The sequence below is a fragment of the Palaemon carinicauda genome, chromosome 8, assembly GCF_036898095.1.
Source record: "Palaemon carinicauda isolate YSFRI2023 chromosome 8, ASM3689809v2, whole genome shotgun sequence".
NCBI classification, from domain to species: Eukaryota; Metazoa; Arthropoda; class Malacostraca; order Decapoda; family Palaemonidae; genus Palaemon; species Palaemon carinicauda.
The window spans coordinates 5,132,317-5,149,816 of record NC_090732.1 but is presented as its reverse complement, the minus strand read 5'-3'; the positions used below and the strand labels follow the sequence as shown (position 1 = coordinate 5,149,816).

Sequence of the window (17,500 nt, the reverse complement as noted above, 5' to 3'; positions counted from 1 at the left end):
AAAAATTTTGAAAACATCACAAAATACATTAAGAACCAGTCTACTTTGCTACATACTGTTTATTACACCTTTCTATAATTTTACCGAGAGCTGTTGAGAAGTCGACTTCTACTTCACCAGTCATTGAAAATGGAATTTTCTGGAAGAACTAATGATATTTCCAAAATAATCTTTAGCCCTCATGATTTATTTTGTTCATGAGATGCACATTGTTCTGTCAGGACATGAACCCCATCCACTGGGTTGGGTGAATTCCATAGAAAAGGTTAATCGAACTTCATAAGAGTTGTTGGAAACCACAAACAGAATATCAACATCTTTCCATTTGAGGGTATTAAACACTATGGCAGAAATAATGAAGTAATGCTATTCCTGTATCATTGATGGTACTAGAGGAAGAAGTAATCCCAATAAGTTAATGAACTCACTGAAGATATGTATAGTGATTTTTTTTAATTATCAAAGTCATTGATTGCAAAATTACAATATATTGCAGTGTGGTTTCAATACAACTACAGTACATAATTGTAAAAATCTGCAAGGGTGGGGCATGCAACAGTGCTGTAATAGATGCAAATTTTGTCAAAACTCAAAGTCAAAGCTGAGAATTTTCCTTCGTTTTTATGAAGGGTCAAAATTTATCTTTTCCTGTAAATCAATTAAAGGATTAGATGTCTTAAGATTTTAGTGGTGACCAAAATTGAGCATTGAAAGCTCATAGCTCATAGCATCCTGCTTTTCCAACTAAGGGTGTAGCTTAGCAAGTAGTAATAATAATAATAAACGATAACCTGTGGAAGTGATATAAAAAAACAGTTTGAATCTTGCCTTGGGTAAGTGATTCCTGCATCGAGATCAGTGAGGGCAGTGTTGAAAGTCTTGAAGTAGATGTCCCTAGCTTGGCGAGACACTCTCCTCCTCACTTCTGGCTCAACCCCTATGCTAAGTAGGTAGATGAGGTCGTAGGTTCCTTGACTATACCTGGCCAATGCCCAGTCTATTAGCTGATGGAAAGAGAGAAGTGATAGTAAATATTTTTATATTAAACTTATTTTTGTTGCAATTTAACGGTTTCTTTAGGACAGTACAGGAATTTTGAGTGCTTTTGACTGCTTGAGATAAAAAAAAAGAAATTTTTTTTTTTCCGTTTATATTTAACTCAAGAAAGTTTTTCGTTGCCTTACTGTACACACCTTTATGTTATATTTCCCATCTGACGTCGTCTTGAAGAAAATATTTGTTGGTTGAACATCTCCGTGGATCGCCGTTGCAAAGGGCTCCCGTGGCAGGAGGTTCTCCACCACTAGGGAAGCTGCCTGCTGCTCGTAGGGCATCAGTAGTTCCAGGAGCGTTGCCCGATGAGGCTTGTCGCACCACTCCTGTCGCAGGCTGGCAGTGTTAGCGGAAGACAACATGTGCTTTATCAGATTCTAATGTCTGTCGCCCTTTGATACGGGTCAGAAGGCACACACCTAACTTTACAACTCTTTCTAATAAGTAAGAGTTGTTTTAAGACCTATGTTATGCAAGAGTTGTTTTAAAACCTACGATACGTAAAGGAGTTTTTTAAGACCTACGGTATGTTAAAGAGCTGTTTTAAAAGACCTACAGTACGTAAGAGTTGTTTTAAGACCTACGGTATGTAAAAGAGTTATTTTAAGACCTACGGTATGTAAAAGAGTTGTTTTAAGACCTACGGTACGTAAAAGAATTGTTTTAAGACCTATGGTACGTTAAAGAGCTGTTTTAAAAGACCTACGGTACGTAAGAGTTGTTTTAAGACCCACTGTACGTAAAAGAATTGTTTTAAGACCTACGGCACGTTAAGGAGAGGTTTTAAGACCTACGGCATGTAAAAGAGGTGATTTAAAAGACCTTACGGTACGTAAGAGTTGTTTCAAGACCTACAGTACGTAAATGAGTTGTTTTTAAGACCTATGGTACGTAAAAATTGTTTTTAAGACCTACGGTACGTAAAAGAATTGTTTTAAGACCTGCGGTACGTTAAAGAGAGGTTTTAAGACCTACAGTATGTCAAAGAGTTGTTTTTAAGACCTACGGTACGCAAGAGTTGTTTTAAGACTTACAGTACGCAAAGGTTATTTTTAAGACCTATGATACGTAAGAGTTGTTCTAAGACCTACGGTATGTAAAAGAGTTGTTTTAAGACCTACGGTATGTAAAAAGAGTTGTTTTAAGACCTACGGTATGTAAAAGAGTTGTGTTAAGACCTACGGTACGTGAAAGTTGTTTTTAGTACCTATTGTACATAAAAGAAATGTTTTTAAGACACGGTACGTAATGGTTTTTAAGACGTACGGTACGTAAGAGATTTGATTTTAGGACCTACAGTACGTACTTAAAAGTTTTTTTAAGACCTGCGGTACTTGAAAGTTTTTTTTAAGACCTACGGTACTTAAAAGTTTTTAAAGACCTAAGACCTGCGGTACTTAAAAGTTTTTAAAGACCTAAGACCTGCAGTACTTAAAAGTTTTTAAAGACCTGCAGTACTTAAAAGTTTTTTTATTTTTTAAGACCTGCGGTACTTAAAAAGTTTTTTTAAGACCTGTGGTACTTAAAAGTTTTTTTAAGACCTGCGGTACTTGAAAGTTTTTTTAAAACCTGCGGTACTTGAAAGTTTTTTTAAGACCTGCGGTACTTAAAAGTTTTTTTAAGGCCAGCGGTACTTATAAGTTTTTTAAGACCTATGGTACGTAAAACAGTCAAAGAATGACTGACTGACTTGGTAATTTCACCCTTACATTTAGCATGATTCCCCAAGTGGTTTATTTTGAAGACATAATCAAGACTAATGTATGACCTTAATAATTGAAATGTCAACTGTTTAGCCAATTTGATATTACGTTTCTCAGTTTGGTTTTCTTTTGCCCTATAAATTTTTGATTGAATGCAATCTTGCCATTATCACTAAGCAATTGTTTGGCCTGTATTTCTTTGACTAACCTTGTCCTTCGAAAGGTCTCTCAAAGCTCAATGAGCCATGATCTTTGTTATCCTTCAGTATAGATGTAGTCACCTATACAATCATTGGGTTTTTCCTTTTTTTAGGAAAAGGCTCAAAGTTAAGCTTAGAACTATTTCCTTACGTCCTGCTGAATATTTTACAAGTAGGTCATTTGTTGGGGAAGGAGAGGTGTATTCAAGGCAATCTTTTACAAACACGAGATAATTGTTTTTTACTTCATTAATCAAACAAATGTTTACATTGAAGAATGGTATTTTAAGCGAAAGAAAACATTTATCTCACCGTTCGAAGCCAGCTTTGGGAAAGTAGGAGAACATAGGACTTTCAACATCAGCTACATGGAAGCATTTCGGAAAAGTCTTTTGAAGATCCAATTGGGTCACTAACTTGTAGGCAACGACAGTCCCATGAAATCGCCCAATTGTCTCGGCAATTATTAAGACCTCAGCATCAGACAGGCCTTCTTCAAGAAATTTTGTCTAGGAAATAAGACACAAAGGGAAAAAATTGAACGTTAGTTACCCTCTTTTTATTTTATTTCAATAAATTTTGCTCTTCAGAGATGAAAATGGAGTTTATACTTGATGTCATTATATCAATGTTGTCATAAGAAATGGATAGTTTTAAGGATCTGGTTTTTAAGATCATCTGAGATGAAAATGGAGTTCATATTTGATGATGTCATTATATCAATTGTTTATAAGAAATGGAAAATTTTAAGGATCTGGTTTTCAAGATCATCAGAAATGAAAATGGAGTTCATATTTGATGATGTCATTATATCAATTGATTGTAAAAAATGGAAAATTTTAAGGATCTGGTTTTCAAGATCATCAGAGATGAAAATGGAGTTCATATTTGATGATGTCATTATATCAATTGTTTATAAGAAATGAAAAATTTTAAGGATCTTATTTATAAGATCATCAGAAATGAAAATGGAGTTCATATTTGATGATGTCATTATATCAATTGTTTATAAGAAATGGAAAATTTTAAGGATCTGGTTTTCAAGATCATCAGAAATGAAAATGGAGTTCATATTTGATGATGTCATTATATCAATTGATTGTAAAAAATGGAAAATTTTAAGGATCTGGTTTATAAGATCATCAGAGATGAAAATGGAGTTCATATTTGATGATGTCATTATATCAATTGTTTATAAGAAATGGAAAATTTTAAGGATCTGGTTTTTAAGATTATTAGAAATGAAAATGGAGTTCATATTTGATGATGTCATTATATCAATTTTGTTGATGATGTCATTCCATTAATTTTGTTATAAGAAATTGATGATTTTCAGGATCTAGTTTTTAAGATCATCAGAGATGAAAATGGAATTCAAATTTGATGATGTCATTATATCAATTTTGTTTATAAGAAATTGGTAATTTTAAGGATCTGGTTTTTAAGATCATCAGAAATGAAAATTAAGTTCATATTTGACGATTTCATTATATAATTTTTTTATGTAATTATATCAATATTGTTGATGTCATTATATCAATCTTGTTATAAGAAATGGATTATTTTAAAGATTTGGTTATGAAGATAATCCGAGATGAAAATGGAGTTTATATTTGATGATGTCATTATATCAATTTATAACAAAATTGATAATTTTAAGGATCTGGTTTTTAAGATAATCCGAGATAGAAATTTTAGTTCATATTTGATGTCATTATATCAGTTTGTTATAAGATTTGTTATAAGAAATTGATAATATTATGAATCTGGGTTTTAAGATCCTCAGAGATGAAAATGGAATTTACATTTATTAATGTCACTATATCAATTTATAAGAAATGGATAATTTTAAGGATCTTGTTTTTAAGACCCATCAACCTGGTACCCTAGGTGTCGAAGATCCGGCATAACTAGAGTGAAATAGTCCTCGGTGCTGATGGCAAGGGCATGATCCGGTATGATATCCCCCACCACGCCCTTGGTCCACTTGGTCCTGCCCTCAATTCTAGAGGATCTTCGACGGTCTTGTTCCCACAAGCTCAGTGTCCTCAGGAAGTTGTCATACTGACCTACTTCTATGTGATGCATGCCTTCAGCTATCAATAAATTTCTGAAAGATAAAATCTTAGAAAATACTTTAGCCTTCCAAATTTAGTTTTGAATATTTTAAGTGGCATATTTTGTCATGATTTTAGAAAATTTGAATGCCCTGTTCAATATTTTAACAGGCAAGGGACAGGGCATTGTAGAAACCAGCTCATTATTATTATTATTATTATTATTATTATTATTATTATTATTATTATTATTATTATTATTATTATTACTACTACTACATCTAAGCCACAACCCTAGTTGGAAATGTAATATGCTATAATCCCAAGGGCTCCAACAGGGAAAATAGCCTTTTGAGGAAAAGAAATATGGAAATAAATTACATGAGAAGTAATGGATAATTTATATAGAATATTTTAAGATCAGTACCAACGTTAAAATGAATATATCACTTATAAACTATGTTGAACATGAAACACATTCAACGCAAATTTGAACTTCTGAAATTACAAATGTTAATAGGGAGGCTGAATATGTTTTTTTAATATCATCTTGTTCAATATAACATTCACTGCAAGTTTAAACTTCTGAAGTTAACTAATGCATTGTAATTGTTTAGTGGCTAATTTCCTCTTGGTAAGGGTAGAAGAGACTCTTTAGCTATGGTAAGCAGCTCTTCTAGGAGAAGGACACTCCAAAATCAAAGCATTGTTCTCTAGACCTGGTTAGTGCCATAGCCTCTATAATATGGTCTTCCACTGTCTTGGGTTAGAGTTCTCTGCTTGAGGGTACACTCGGGCACATTATTCTATCTTATTTCTCTTCCTCTTGAATTTTAAGTTTGTATATGAAAGATCAAATTTAATGTTGTTACTGTTCTTACGAAATTTTATTTTGATTGTTTATTACTTCTCTTGTAGTTTTTTATTTCCTTGTTTCCTTTCCTTACTGGGCTATTTTTTCCTGTTGGAGCCCTTGGGCTTATAGTATCTTGCTTTTCCAACTTGGGTTATAGCTTAGATTGTAACAACAACAACAAAAACATCAACAACAACAACATTACTACTACTACTACTACTACTACTACTACTACTACTACTACTACTACTACTACTACTTAGATAAAAGAAGTTAAACGTAACTCACGCCATATTTCCAATCGTAGGGACGACCTTGACAACAAAAGTCTCTTTGAAGACACGCCGTTTACCCACTTGACCAACAGCCTCGCTCTCCACTTCGTACTCGACTCGAACCGTGGCCCGTGTGCTGGAAAACCCTGCGAGCTTGTCTTGCGAAGGGCATTGGCCACGACTCCAGTGCCTGAGAGTGATGGCCTTCGGTGGCGATGACATTCCTGAGGGCCGAAGTCTTTGTGGTCATGGTGTGCTAGATCTCAAACATGACCCCCTGTTTAGTTTGTTAGCTTACTCTGAAAGATATACAGTTGGAGTCACAAATGGGAGGGTCTCGCCACTTGATTGGTGGTTTATTGGACTTATCAGCATTTACTAGTTTTCTCTATTTTTTATTATTGATCTGTCAGAAATTATTCTTGAATTAGTGTTGTTGTCTGGCTGTTGATGGAGAGTTTATTCTCTGATATTGGTACTGGTTGTTTTGTATTGTACAGTTTTAATAAGTGTTTAAAAAGTTTTGTTTCAAAAGGAAGAGCGGGAAAATATATGTGTAAATATAAATTTTATAATATAAAAGTGTATATGAATAAGTATTCCAATATATATATATATATATATATATATATATATATATATATATATATATATATATATTATATGTATTATATGTATATATATATATATATTATATGTATTATATATATGTATATACAAACACACACACGCATGCACGCATGCACATATATAGTTTTGTGTGTGCACATGTATGACACATTATTAATTAAGTAATTAAGTGTTATGAAATGGGTAGTCTTAAAAACTTTCGATAAAAATATTAAACAATGAAAATCAAGTGAGTTCAGTGGAATTGAAATTTTATGAAATCATTTTGAAATAAAGTATAATGCCATTGGATTGGGAACAGAATGAAACATGTCAATCAGACTCCTATATTTGCATGCAAGACAGAAACCTTTGGCCTACGTAAAAGGAATTCACAATGGTTTTTGCACTTTTGTTTATAGATTTTTTGATCCTATTGGTAGTACATGAAAATAAATTACTTTTATTTCCTTTCGGAACCCAGAAAATTAGGAGAATGTACTAAATTGATATGTGTGGGTTTACAGCCACAAAAATGCTATAAGTATTGGAGAAATACCGAAAATGGCAAGGCATTGTTTTGGAAAGAGAAAAGACATTATGAATGGAATAGATGATACCTAGTATTTGAACATGATTCTGTGATGGAATTTAAGAACGTTGGCATGAAAAACACACAGATGCTTTTCAGGAGGGGGAGAAAGTCACGCAAATTTGACGTGTTATCAAAGAGATAATGGATCATTTGAGGATTGTGTGGTCACGTAGTGAGAATGGGAGAGGATGAGCTGATGAAAAGGGGAATTCATTTTAGTCTTTGGGAGGTAGGGAGCAATGTTTGACAATTGATAATTTGAGGATTGTATGATCACGTAGTGAGAATGGGAGAGGATGAGCTGATGAAAAGGGGAATTAATTTTAAAGTGTTTAGAAGATAGGGAGCAATTTTTAGACGGCAATTCTTGACTAACTTAATGGCAGATGTATTGCAATTCACAATATATGATTATCTATGCTTAGATTGTGCTAGATTGCATGCACGATAGAGCAATTAATGAAGTATGTAATAGACCACCATATAGGTAAAAAGTAATTCAACATTGAGAGTTCTTTTCTGGCAGTGATTCCTCCTCTTAGGTTTCAACATCTAATATTGTTAAGGGAATTGGCTAATCACTAGAAGAAAAAATACAGTCTGTGTCAAGTGTAAATGTTTCAGTAGCGTTAGATATGTTTGCAGAAAATACTTCAACATAAATTTCAGTGAATGACATTTTAAAAATATGAGTATGTATGAGATTGTTCCTGGTTTCATTGCCGACTGTCCAGTCTTGTGGTCTTATGGGACTCAAAACCACAACAAAGCTGCTATTAATTCACCATTTCTGCTAACAAAGGTTTTTATCTCTCTGACTCTAGTCGCCACAAAGATTCCGGGCAAAATAAGTCCCACCCCCCTGATGACGTCATAGCCAATCAGGTTGTCTCCCATGTTAGCAGCGGTCATAATACACCTCCCCACAAATTTCAAATTTCAACATGATTGGCTCTGACGTCTTCAGAAGGTGGGGCTTATTTCGCCCGGAATCTCTACGGCAACTATGATATTTTGAATTGAGATTCTTTCTTCCTTAATTTTCTTCCGTATTTTTATAAATTACTTACACTTGCCTGCATATACACAATCGTCTTTGTGAATAATTTTAAGTATTTATATATCTACTTTTCTAATGCCTTGTAGATTTTGATAATTTTCTTATTTATATTTTCATTGAACATTTTATTTTTTTGTGGGATTTGTTTTTCCTGTCTATGTTCATTTTGCCTTATTAGAGTTTTTCAATTGGTCTGTGTATACAGGGAATATATTTATGATGGTTGCTAGGGTGTCAGTAATGATAGGGTATCGGAAAGAAATAAACGGTCACTTTGAAAAGGTGCGTTTGCGTTATCTCCGCCAACGAAGTTGGAAGGAGGTTTTGTTTTCGGCCCTCTTTGTGTAATTGTTTGTGAACACCCACAAGACCACAATTTTAATCGTAAAGTAATGAAACTTGCAGGGATTAACTGTTATGTAAAAAGCTGGCAATTATTAATTTTGGAAGGTCAAGGTCAAACAAAATGTCCAATTCACGCAATCTACCTTAAGTTTGGGCATCGTTGTCACAGAGACTTCAGACTAGGTTTATATTTGAGAGCATGAAAATCCACGCCAATTAATACATGTTATGGTCAAAAGCCAAGGTCAAGGTCGAGAAATAAGCTGCCACGATGGAGGTCTCCACTCCAGTCATCAAATGTTTTGCAGAAGTCGGACAAAATAAGAAAATTTGCTAGTGTTGGGAAAAGAAATTATTCACATTATTGTTTTCCATGATATAGGTTTAATTTGCCGGTTAAATTTCAGTACGGATTTTAAGTATGAAGGTAAAAAAGAAAAATCTTTTAGAGTATTCTCTTTGGAAAATTATATTTGTCATGAATGTTATCTATGTTTTTAGTGTAAAGTGATGACAGGCAGGGCAGCCGATCGGGACTACGGTCTACCCCAAAGCTAAAGCAAAGTCCTTCAAAAAGAAGGCAATCGTGCTTACCCCATACAAAAGCAGATTAATAGAAGTTTGTGGTTCCTTGATATCACTACCCCTTTTCGTAATTGATTTAATGAACTTCGAAAAATTTCAAAATACATTTGCCCATACATATATTATTGAGGATAATTTATATGAAAAAAATAGAGGGCACATTTTCTCCTGGAGATATATTGGGAGAAAATTGTAATACCCTGAACTTGAAAATTCGTACAGAATATTGGTGTATATCATGAGTTTTAATTAATTATATTGATTTTTTTTTTCGTTTAATCCCTTCTTATTTCGCATTTAGATGTTATTGTAGGAAAGTTGTGCGATTGGTTTTATAAGATAGATGATAGCGAATGTTGTGAGAGTACCGGTATGATTGATTAATTTGCATTATACAGCGCTGAATGACCTTTGATGCCCCAGTCCTTTGCTTAAGGCATAAATTTTATTATTATTATTATTATTATTATTATTATTATTATTATTATTGTTATTATTATTATTATTATTGTTGTTGTTGTTATGGGAAAATAGCCGAGTGAGGAAAGGAAATAAATAAACGTACGCCCCAGTGCTTGGCTTAAGGCCTAAATTTTATTATTATTATTATTATTGTTGTTGTTGTTGTTGTTGTTGTTGTTGTTGTTGTTGTTGTTGTTGTTGTTGTTATGGGAAAATAGCCGAGTAAGGAAAGGAAATAAGGAAATAAATAAACGTACGCGCCAGTGCTTGGCTTAAGGCCTAAATTTTATTATTATTATTATTATTATTATTACTATTATTATTATTATTATTATTATTATTACCTGCTAAGCTACAACCCTGGTTGTAAAAACGAGACGCTATAAGCCCAAGGGCTCCAACAGGGAAAATAGCCCGGTGAGGAAAGGAAATAAGGAAATAAATAAACGACAGAAGCGATTAACAATTAAGATGAAATATTCAATTCATTTATATAATTATTGTTGTTCGAACTATTGGTTTTCTTCTCATAGTGGATATTCAAGACTGAGGTTATGCAATACCTGGCTTTTGAGAAACTAGTTTTTACCACGGCTATCTACGACGCAGATAGACAAAGTTGATGTTGTAATATTGCTTAGACTTGCAATAGGTAGTGTATTCTCCATTGATATCAGGGTATTAAGTATGGACAGATAACTGTATCATTAATGTTATGATATATTTCTTTTTATTTTGATGTCTTGACTCTGTTTTTCTGCACTGTTAAACATGTGTTCTCAGCCATATTTCAGTAAAGTACAGGCGACCGTAATTTTTACCCTATTTTATTATTATATTTTACGGGTTGATGACCGTAATATCACTCCTTTACGTCAATATATCCGTTTTAAAATGATAAATGCTGGGCAACATTTATTCCAGTATTTTTACCCTTTTTTAATGGCAATTTTTTTAAGCGTAGAATTTATATATTATTAAGTAAATAGTACTGAGAGTTTCGTTTGGGAAACTGATTAAGACCAAAGTCTTTATTCTTATTCAAGTTGGATAAAGTTGGGAAAAAAAGAAAAATTAGAGGGGCGCTCAGTAGAATGCAGACCTCCACCGCGGCACTTATTTCTTGACCTTGACCTTTGACCTTAACATGTATTAATTGGCGAAGATTTGTATACACTCAAATATAAACCAAGTTTAGAGTCTTTGTGAGAACGGTGTCCAAACTTATGGCTGATTACGGGAATTGAACATTTTACTTGACCGTTACCTTGACCTTTGACCTTGACCTTCCAATAATTTAATGATTTCCAGCTTTTTACATAACAGTTAATCCCTGCAAGTTTCATTATTCTACGATTAAAATTGTGGAGAAGAAACTGTTCACAAGGAAACCCACATACAAACACAGACAGGGGCGAAAACATAACAACAAAACGTAGTTCACGTTTTCTTGGGTTATGTTAAACGTGATAAAAAGATTTCCTTGTAAAGTTTAAGGTTTAAATGCCACTCATGAATGGCAGAGGCAAGGGACAGTGACATTGCCCTATCAAGCAGAACAGTGCTTTAGAGACTGACCGTATATACATAGGATCAGCGACCAAGCCCCCTCAACACCCAACCTGGGACTAAGGAGGGCCAGGCAATGGCTGCTGATGACTCGGCAGATACACCTATAGGCTCCATCTTTAACTCACAAGGATGGTAAGGTTGCAGCGACCAAAGGAACTAACGATTTTGAGCGGGACTCGAACCACTGACGTATTCAAAAATATTTTTCTGAAGACTTCTCTATCCAAGGTGATGGGTTCCAAATTTCCGTATCTGGCCAAAAATCTATCTGCTCTCAAATCTATAAATATGTTGAAATGGACAATGGTTTTTGGTTTTAACTTTTTTTGCAAAGGAAATATTACTATGAAATATAGAGAATTAAATTTTTTTTTCATGTATGCATAATGAATGGTTGATTACCTATCATACTTTCAATGAAAGTTTATTCATATTTTAATTAGAATGTGTACACAATATACGAAAAGTAATTACGTCGTAATTTTATTTTGCCAATTTTATGATGTTTTCTACGTAGATAATTTGCCATTTTCAGTTTTGTGATTTTATGTATATATATATATATATATATATATATATATATATATATATATATATGTGTGTGTGTGTGTGTGCGTGTACGTGTACGTGTACGTGTGTGTGTGTGTGTGTGTGTGTACTGTACTTTAAATAGATATATTAGATAATACTGAAAATATTTTCACATGTGTTCAAGAATGTCGAATATAAATTACATCTGTATTTTCCCACTTAGCAATATATATTTACAATCTACTTCAGACACACATCAGTCGTTAGAGTAAAAAGGTCATGAGAAAAATCAAACGCAAAGCAATTTCTCCTTTAGAGTACTTTACCTGGAATGTCCGCCCTGTGTTTGAGCAGCAACTTCACCCATTTTTCCGAGATGTCCTCAACATGGCGGATTAAAAGCAACTCCGTGATTCGGCCTTCCATCGTGAAAGCCGAAGGAGGAGGTCTTGTCAGGTGATGGCATCCAATCTGTGGGAGTTAAAAGGACGTAAAGAGACTAGGAGTAATTATGGGGACACGGAAACTTATCCCTTAATTAATGTTTTTTATTTGTTACTAGTGTATCCAGGCCGTCATAAATGACTGTTATGATTTTAAATACTTGCATACAAATATTATTACAAATTGCTTGAAATTCCATATACATATCAGGCTATATATCAGGGTTACTGTATGGACACGAGTCACGGTATGACAATGAAATAATATCCAAAAGATTTTGTAGATTTGGGAACAAAGCCCACAAAAGGATATTGGGAGTTAAATGGAAGGACAGGATTAGAAATGAAACTATAAGAGAGATTACTGGATTGCCATTTGTGGATAAGATCATGATGAGGGGTAAATGGTGATGGTTTGGGCATGCTCTTCGCACTCTCCAGGAAAGATTAGTTCGCTAAACTTTAACTGGGCTCTACAAGGCGCTAGAAGAGTTGGAAGGCCCAGGCCTACTTGGCTGAGTACTAAGAAGCGTGCAGTGGGAGATGATGAATGGAGATGTTTTGAATTAAAAGCTCAAGATGAGGCGACTTGCGAAATCTAACGGAGGCCCTTTGCCTCAATAGGCGTAGATGGAGATGATGAAGAGACAAGAAGCAATTATGGGGACACAGAAACTTATCCTATCATCATTGCTATCTATTTATTACTAGTGTACCCGAGACGTTAAAAATTACTTAAAATTTTTGATATTTGCATACAAATATGATTACAAATCACCTGAAATTACATATAACTAGAGGGGCACTCAGTAGAGCGCAGACCTCCGCCGTGACCGCTTATTTCTCGACCTTGACCTTGGACCTTAACAATGTATTGATTGACATGGATTTTCATACACTCAAATATGAACCAAGTTGGAAGTCTCAACTTCCTGGCTACAATTGTAATCCTAGAGTAATAAAACTTGCATGGATTAACTCTTATGTTAAAAGCTGGAAATGATTAAATTTAGGAAGGTCAAGGTGAAAGTTCAAGGTCACAGTCATGCAAAACGTCCAATTCACGTAATCAGCCATAAGTTTGGACATTGTTGTCACACAGACTTCAAACTTGGTTCATATTTGAGTATATGAAAATCCTAGCCAATTAATACATTTTAAGGTCAAAGGTCAACGTCGAGAAATAAGCTGCTGCGGAGGAGGTCTGCGCTCTAGTTATCAAATGTTTCGCAGAATTCAGACAAAATAAATTTGCTAAAGTGTTTGGAGAAGAAATTATTCACGTTATTGTTTTCCACGATATAGGTGTAATTTGCCGGTTAAATTTTGCACCCATTTCAAGTATGAAGGTAAAAAAGAAGAGTAAGCTAGGTCAAGGTCGTGCGAAAGGCCAAGAAATATATTTGATAATCTATGCATTGTCTTCTGTTATCTGTGGAATGGAAGTGAGACATCTTCATTTAGGGAAAGCGAATTACAACGTATTATTATTATTATTATTATTATTATTATTATTATTATTATTATTATTATTATTATTATTATTATTATTATTATTATCACAAGCTAACCCATAACCCTAGTGGGAAAAGCAGGATGTTATAAGTCCAAGGGCTCTAGGGAAAAATAGCCCACTGAGGAAAGGAAACAAGGAAATAAATAAACTACAAGAGAAGCAATGAACAATCAAAATAAAATATTTTCAAAACAGTAACAACTGCATTTAACATTTGAGCTGGAAGATATTTTTTTTTCCTTCGGACGGAATTTGGCGGGGGGTAAAAAAAAAAAGGTGTTAGCATCACGTTGTTTTGATGGTTTGTGAATCCGACAGGGTTCATTGTTCGGCGAACTTCTGCCTCCCCGAATTCGCTCGAAGGTCCTTTGAGTACAGGTGTCCTTTCCAAGGTCAGGGCTCCACAATGGAAGATTCGTTGCGATGGGAGTCGAACAAGTCTGCCGCCAGGTGGTGGTTGTTGTTGTTGTTGTTGTTTTTGTTTTTTATTTGCGCGTGAAGATTTGGACATAGCTGTTTCCCCAACATTTGTTTCTTTGCTGTATATGGATTAGTTTATGTATTCATATATTCACTTGTATTGATTCTATGAATATATTTCTAGGGATTTCAATGTTCTAGTTAATTTTAATTAGAAAATAGTTTTCATCTCTCTCTCTCTCTCTCTCTCTCTCTCTCTCTCTCTCTCTCTCTCTCTCTCTCTCTCTCTCTATCATACGGTAATTTGTCGTGGTTGTTGAATTTCGTCATACCCCCCTCTCTCTCTCTCATATATATATATATATATATATATATATATATATATATATATATATATATATATATATATATATATATATACATATGTATATATATATATATATATATATATATATATATATATATATATATATATATATATATATATATATATACACGATCATTTGTCGTGGTCTTCGTTTAATTTGATAATGTCTCTTGATTTTCTTTCAATGCCTGGCCAAAACCTGCTTTTGATTCTGCGTCCAAAAGGGTAGAAGGCCATGGCTTACGTAAGACATGAGCTGGTGCGGCCGAGTGTACTGCATAATTGCGTCTCTGGATAAAAACATTCGTTCAAGGCTTAAACTTTTCCATGAAGTTGTTTTTCCTCTTTTAGAATGACACCTTGTTGTACGATATACTATTATTATTATTATTATTATTATTATTATTATTATTATTATTATTATTATTATTATTATTATTATTATTAGCCAAACTACAACCTTAGTTAGATAAGCAAGATGCTATAAGCCCAAGGGCTCCAACAGTATTTATTATTATTATTATTATTATTATTATTATTATTATTATTATTATTATTAGCCAAGCTACAACCCTAGTTAAAAAAGCAAGATGCTTTAAGCCCAATGGCTCCAACAGTATTTATTATTATTATTATTATTATTATTATTACTAGCTAAGCTACAACCCTAGTTGGAAAAGCAAGATGTTGTAAGCCCAAGGGCTCCAACAGAGAAAAATAGCCGAGTGAGGAAAGGAAATAAGTGAATAGATAAACGATGAGAAAAAATTAACAATAAATTAGTTTAAAAAACAGTAAGAACATCAGAGATGTCATATATAAACTATAAAAAGACTTCCGTCAGCCTATTCAACATAAAAACATTTGCTGCAACTTTGATCTTTTGAAGTCGTACTGATTATAGTTAGGATTAGAGTATATATGAGAACTGCAGTCGCCTTATACTGTGGTAATCACTCCAGAATAAACTTAAAGATTCAAGCGGACTGCCCAGTATATGTACATTTCAGTTATATTATGTCAGTAGAGACAATTAAAGGTTTAAAGGCCGCTCGTGAATAGCAGAAGCAAGGTAGAGTAACATTGCCCTATCAAACAGGACAATGCCCTAGAGACTGACCACAGATACATATGATCAGCGCCCAAGTCCCCTCTCCACCCAAGCTAGGAACAAGGAGATCCAGGCAATGGCTGCTGATGACTCAGCAGATAGACCTATAGGCTCACAAAAATGGTGAAGTTTCAGCGATCAAAAGTACTAACGAGTTTGAGCGGGACTCGAACCCCAGTCTGGCGATCACCAGTCAGGGACGTTACTGCATCGGCCACCACAACCCTTCTGATTGACCTGTGTTGATCCTTGACTGGTGAACGCCAGTCTGGGGTTCGAGTCCTGCTCAAACTTGATAGTTTCTTTTGTCGCTGGATCCTCATCATCCTTGTGAGCTAAGGATGGGGTTTTGGGGGAGCCTATAGGTCTATCTGCTGAGTCACCAGCAGCCATTACCTGGCCCTCCTTGGCCGTAGCTTGGAGGGAGAGGTTGTTTGGGCGCTGATCATATATATATATATATATATATATATATATATATATATATATATATATATATATATATATATATTACACATATATGGTCAGTCTTTAGGGTATTATCCTGTTTGGTCGGGCAATGTTACTGTCCCTTGCCTCTGCCATTCATGAGTGACCTTTGAACCTCAAAACTTGCTTTTATTTGCTTTGTCAGTAAATTAGTCTGAAGTCAATAGAAAGGTTACTTTATACTGTCTTGTCTTCCATGACCGAGATTCCGAATCAATGATATTTGATACCTGGGTGGCGTCGTTCTCAATAACTCCTAGCCATCGGCCTTAGGTAACATTCAAGGCCTGGTTTCATTCTTTTGTATGCATTCGGTGAGTTTGGGAATTATAATCTGCTATAAGAATAAAAAGAAGGCTTGGTTTTAAATTATTTTAAATGTGAAAAAAAAAGTGTTTTGCCTTCGAGTTTTATCTGTAATGATTATTTTTTAGGTAATTAATTTAAAGTACCAAAGAAGTAAATACGGTATAGAAAAAATATATTTCGCCTTTTGGGTTTATCTGTAATGATTGTTTTTTAGGTAATTAATTTAAAGTACCAAACAATTAAATACGGTATAGAAAAAATATATTTCGCCTTTTAGGTTTATCTGTAATGATTGTTTTTTAGGTAATTAATTTAAAGTACCAAAGAAATAAATACAGTATAGAAAAAATATATTTCGCCTTTTAGGTTTATCTGTAATGATCATTTTTTAGGTAATTTAAAAGTACCCAATATTTTATGAACAAGTACAGAAAATTCTACCTCTGTAAATTATTCAAATTCTAACCTGACCTCCTCCTCCTGATTGTTTTATTTAAGTACTGAGTGTGTGTGTTGTGTGTGTGTGGGGGTGGATAGGTTGATAATTTATTTTATAATTAATTGGACTAGACAGACTGTATTATACTTAAAAAATTCATGAGAGATGGTTTTCAAGTGGTTTCAAAACTCTTAGTTTCTATTTTCCCTTTACAGTTGCAGGGTTTTCCCCCAATTACATGTAAACACTGAATGACCTCCTAGGGCCCAACACTGGACCTAAATTCATCTGATCTGGCTGTCAATACTTTGATAATTGAAGTAATCAGGAAATAAATTGATATCAGATTATTGATTACAAATTATATTTTTTCTGAATGTCAGGCAATTTATAATTGCAGTTTAATAGACTAGTCTTTGTTGATGTTAGTTGCTAATCACATTTATCAACTCCTCCCACGCCAATTGACGCAAAGGGCCTCGGTTAGATTTCAACATTCGTCC

The 17,500-nt window shown here is 34.0% G+C and overlaps 1 protein-coding gene and 1 long non-coding RNA gene across 4 annotated transcripts in view; one reads left to right on the top strand and one right to left on the bottom strand.

The window, feature by feature from the left end:
* LOC137644811 (uncharacterized) overlaps positions 1-17,500 on the top strand; it is a 790,433-nt gene that overhangs the window by 749,807 nt on the left and 23,126 nt on the right. The gene's annotated exons all lie outside the window — the stretch shown is intronic.
* Positions 1-17,500, bottom strand: part of LOC137645609 (uncharacterized) — a 25,676-nt gene that overhangs the window by 1,489 nt on the left and 6,687 nt on the right. The window contains exons 2-7 of one of the 2 annotated variants that reach the window (XM_068378407.1): positions 12,230-12,374; positions 6,158-6,368; positions 4,835-5,066; positions 3,269-3,465; positions 1,194-1,389; positions 829-1,004 (exon numbers count right to left, since the gene is read on the bottom strand). In XM_068378407.1, coding sequence (XP_068234508.1) covers positions 829-1,004; positions 1,194-1,389; positions 3,269-3,465; positions 4,835-5,066; positions 6,158-6,368; positions 12,230-12,329 — 1,112 coding nt within the window. In that variant the 5' untranslated portion in view covers positions 12,330-12,374. Of the gene's footprint in view, positions 1-828; positions 1,005-1,193; positions 1,390-3,268; positions 3,466-4,834; positions 5,067-6,157; positions 6,444-12,229; positions 12,375-17,500 lie in introns of those variants that run through there. The other variant, XM_068378408.1, reaches the window with a different exon arrangement.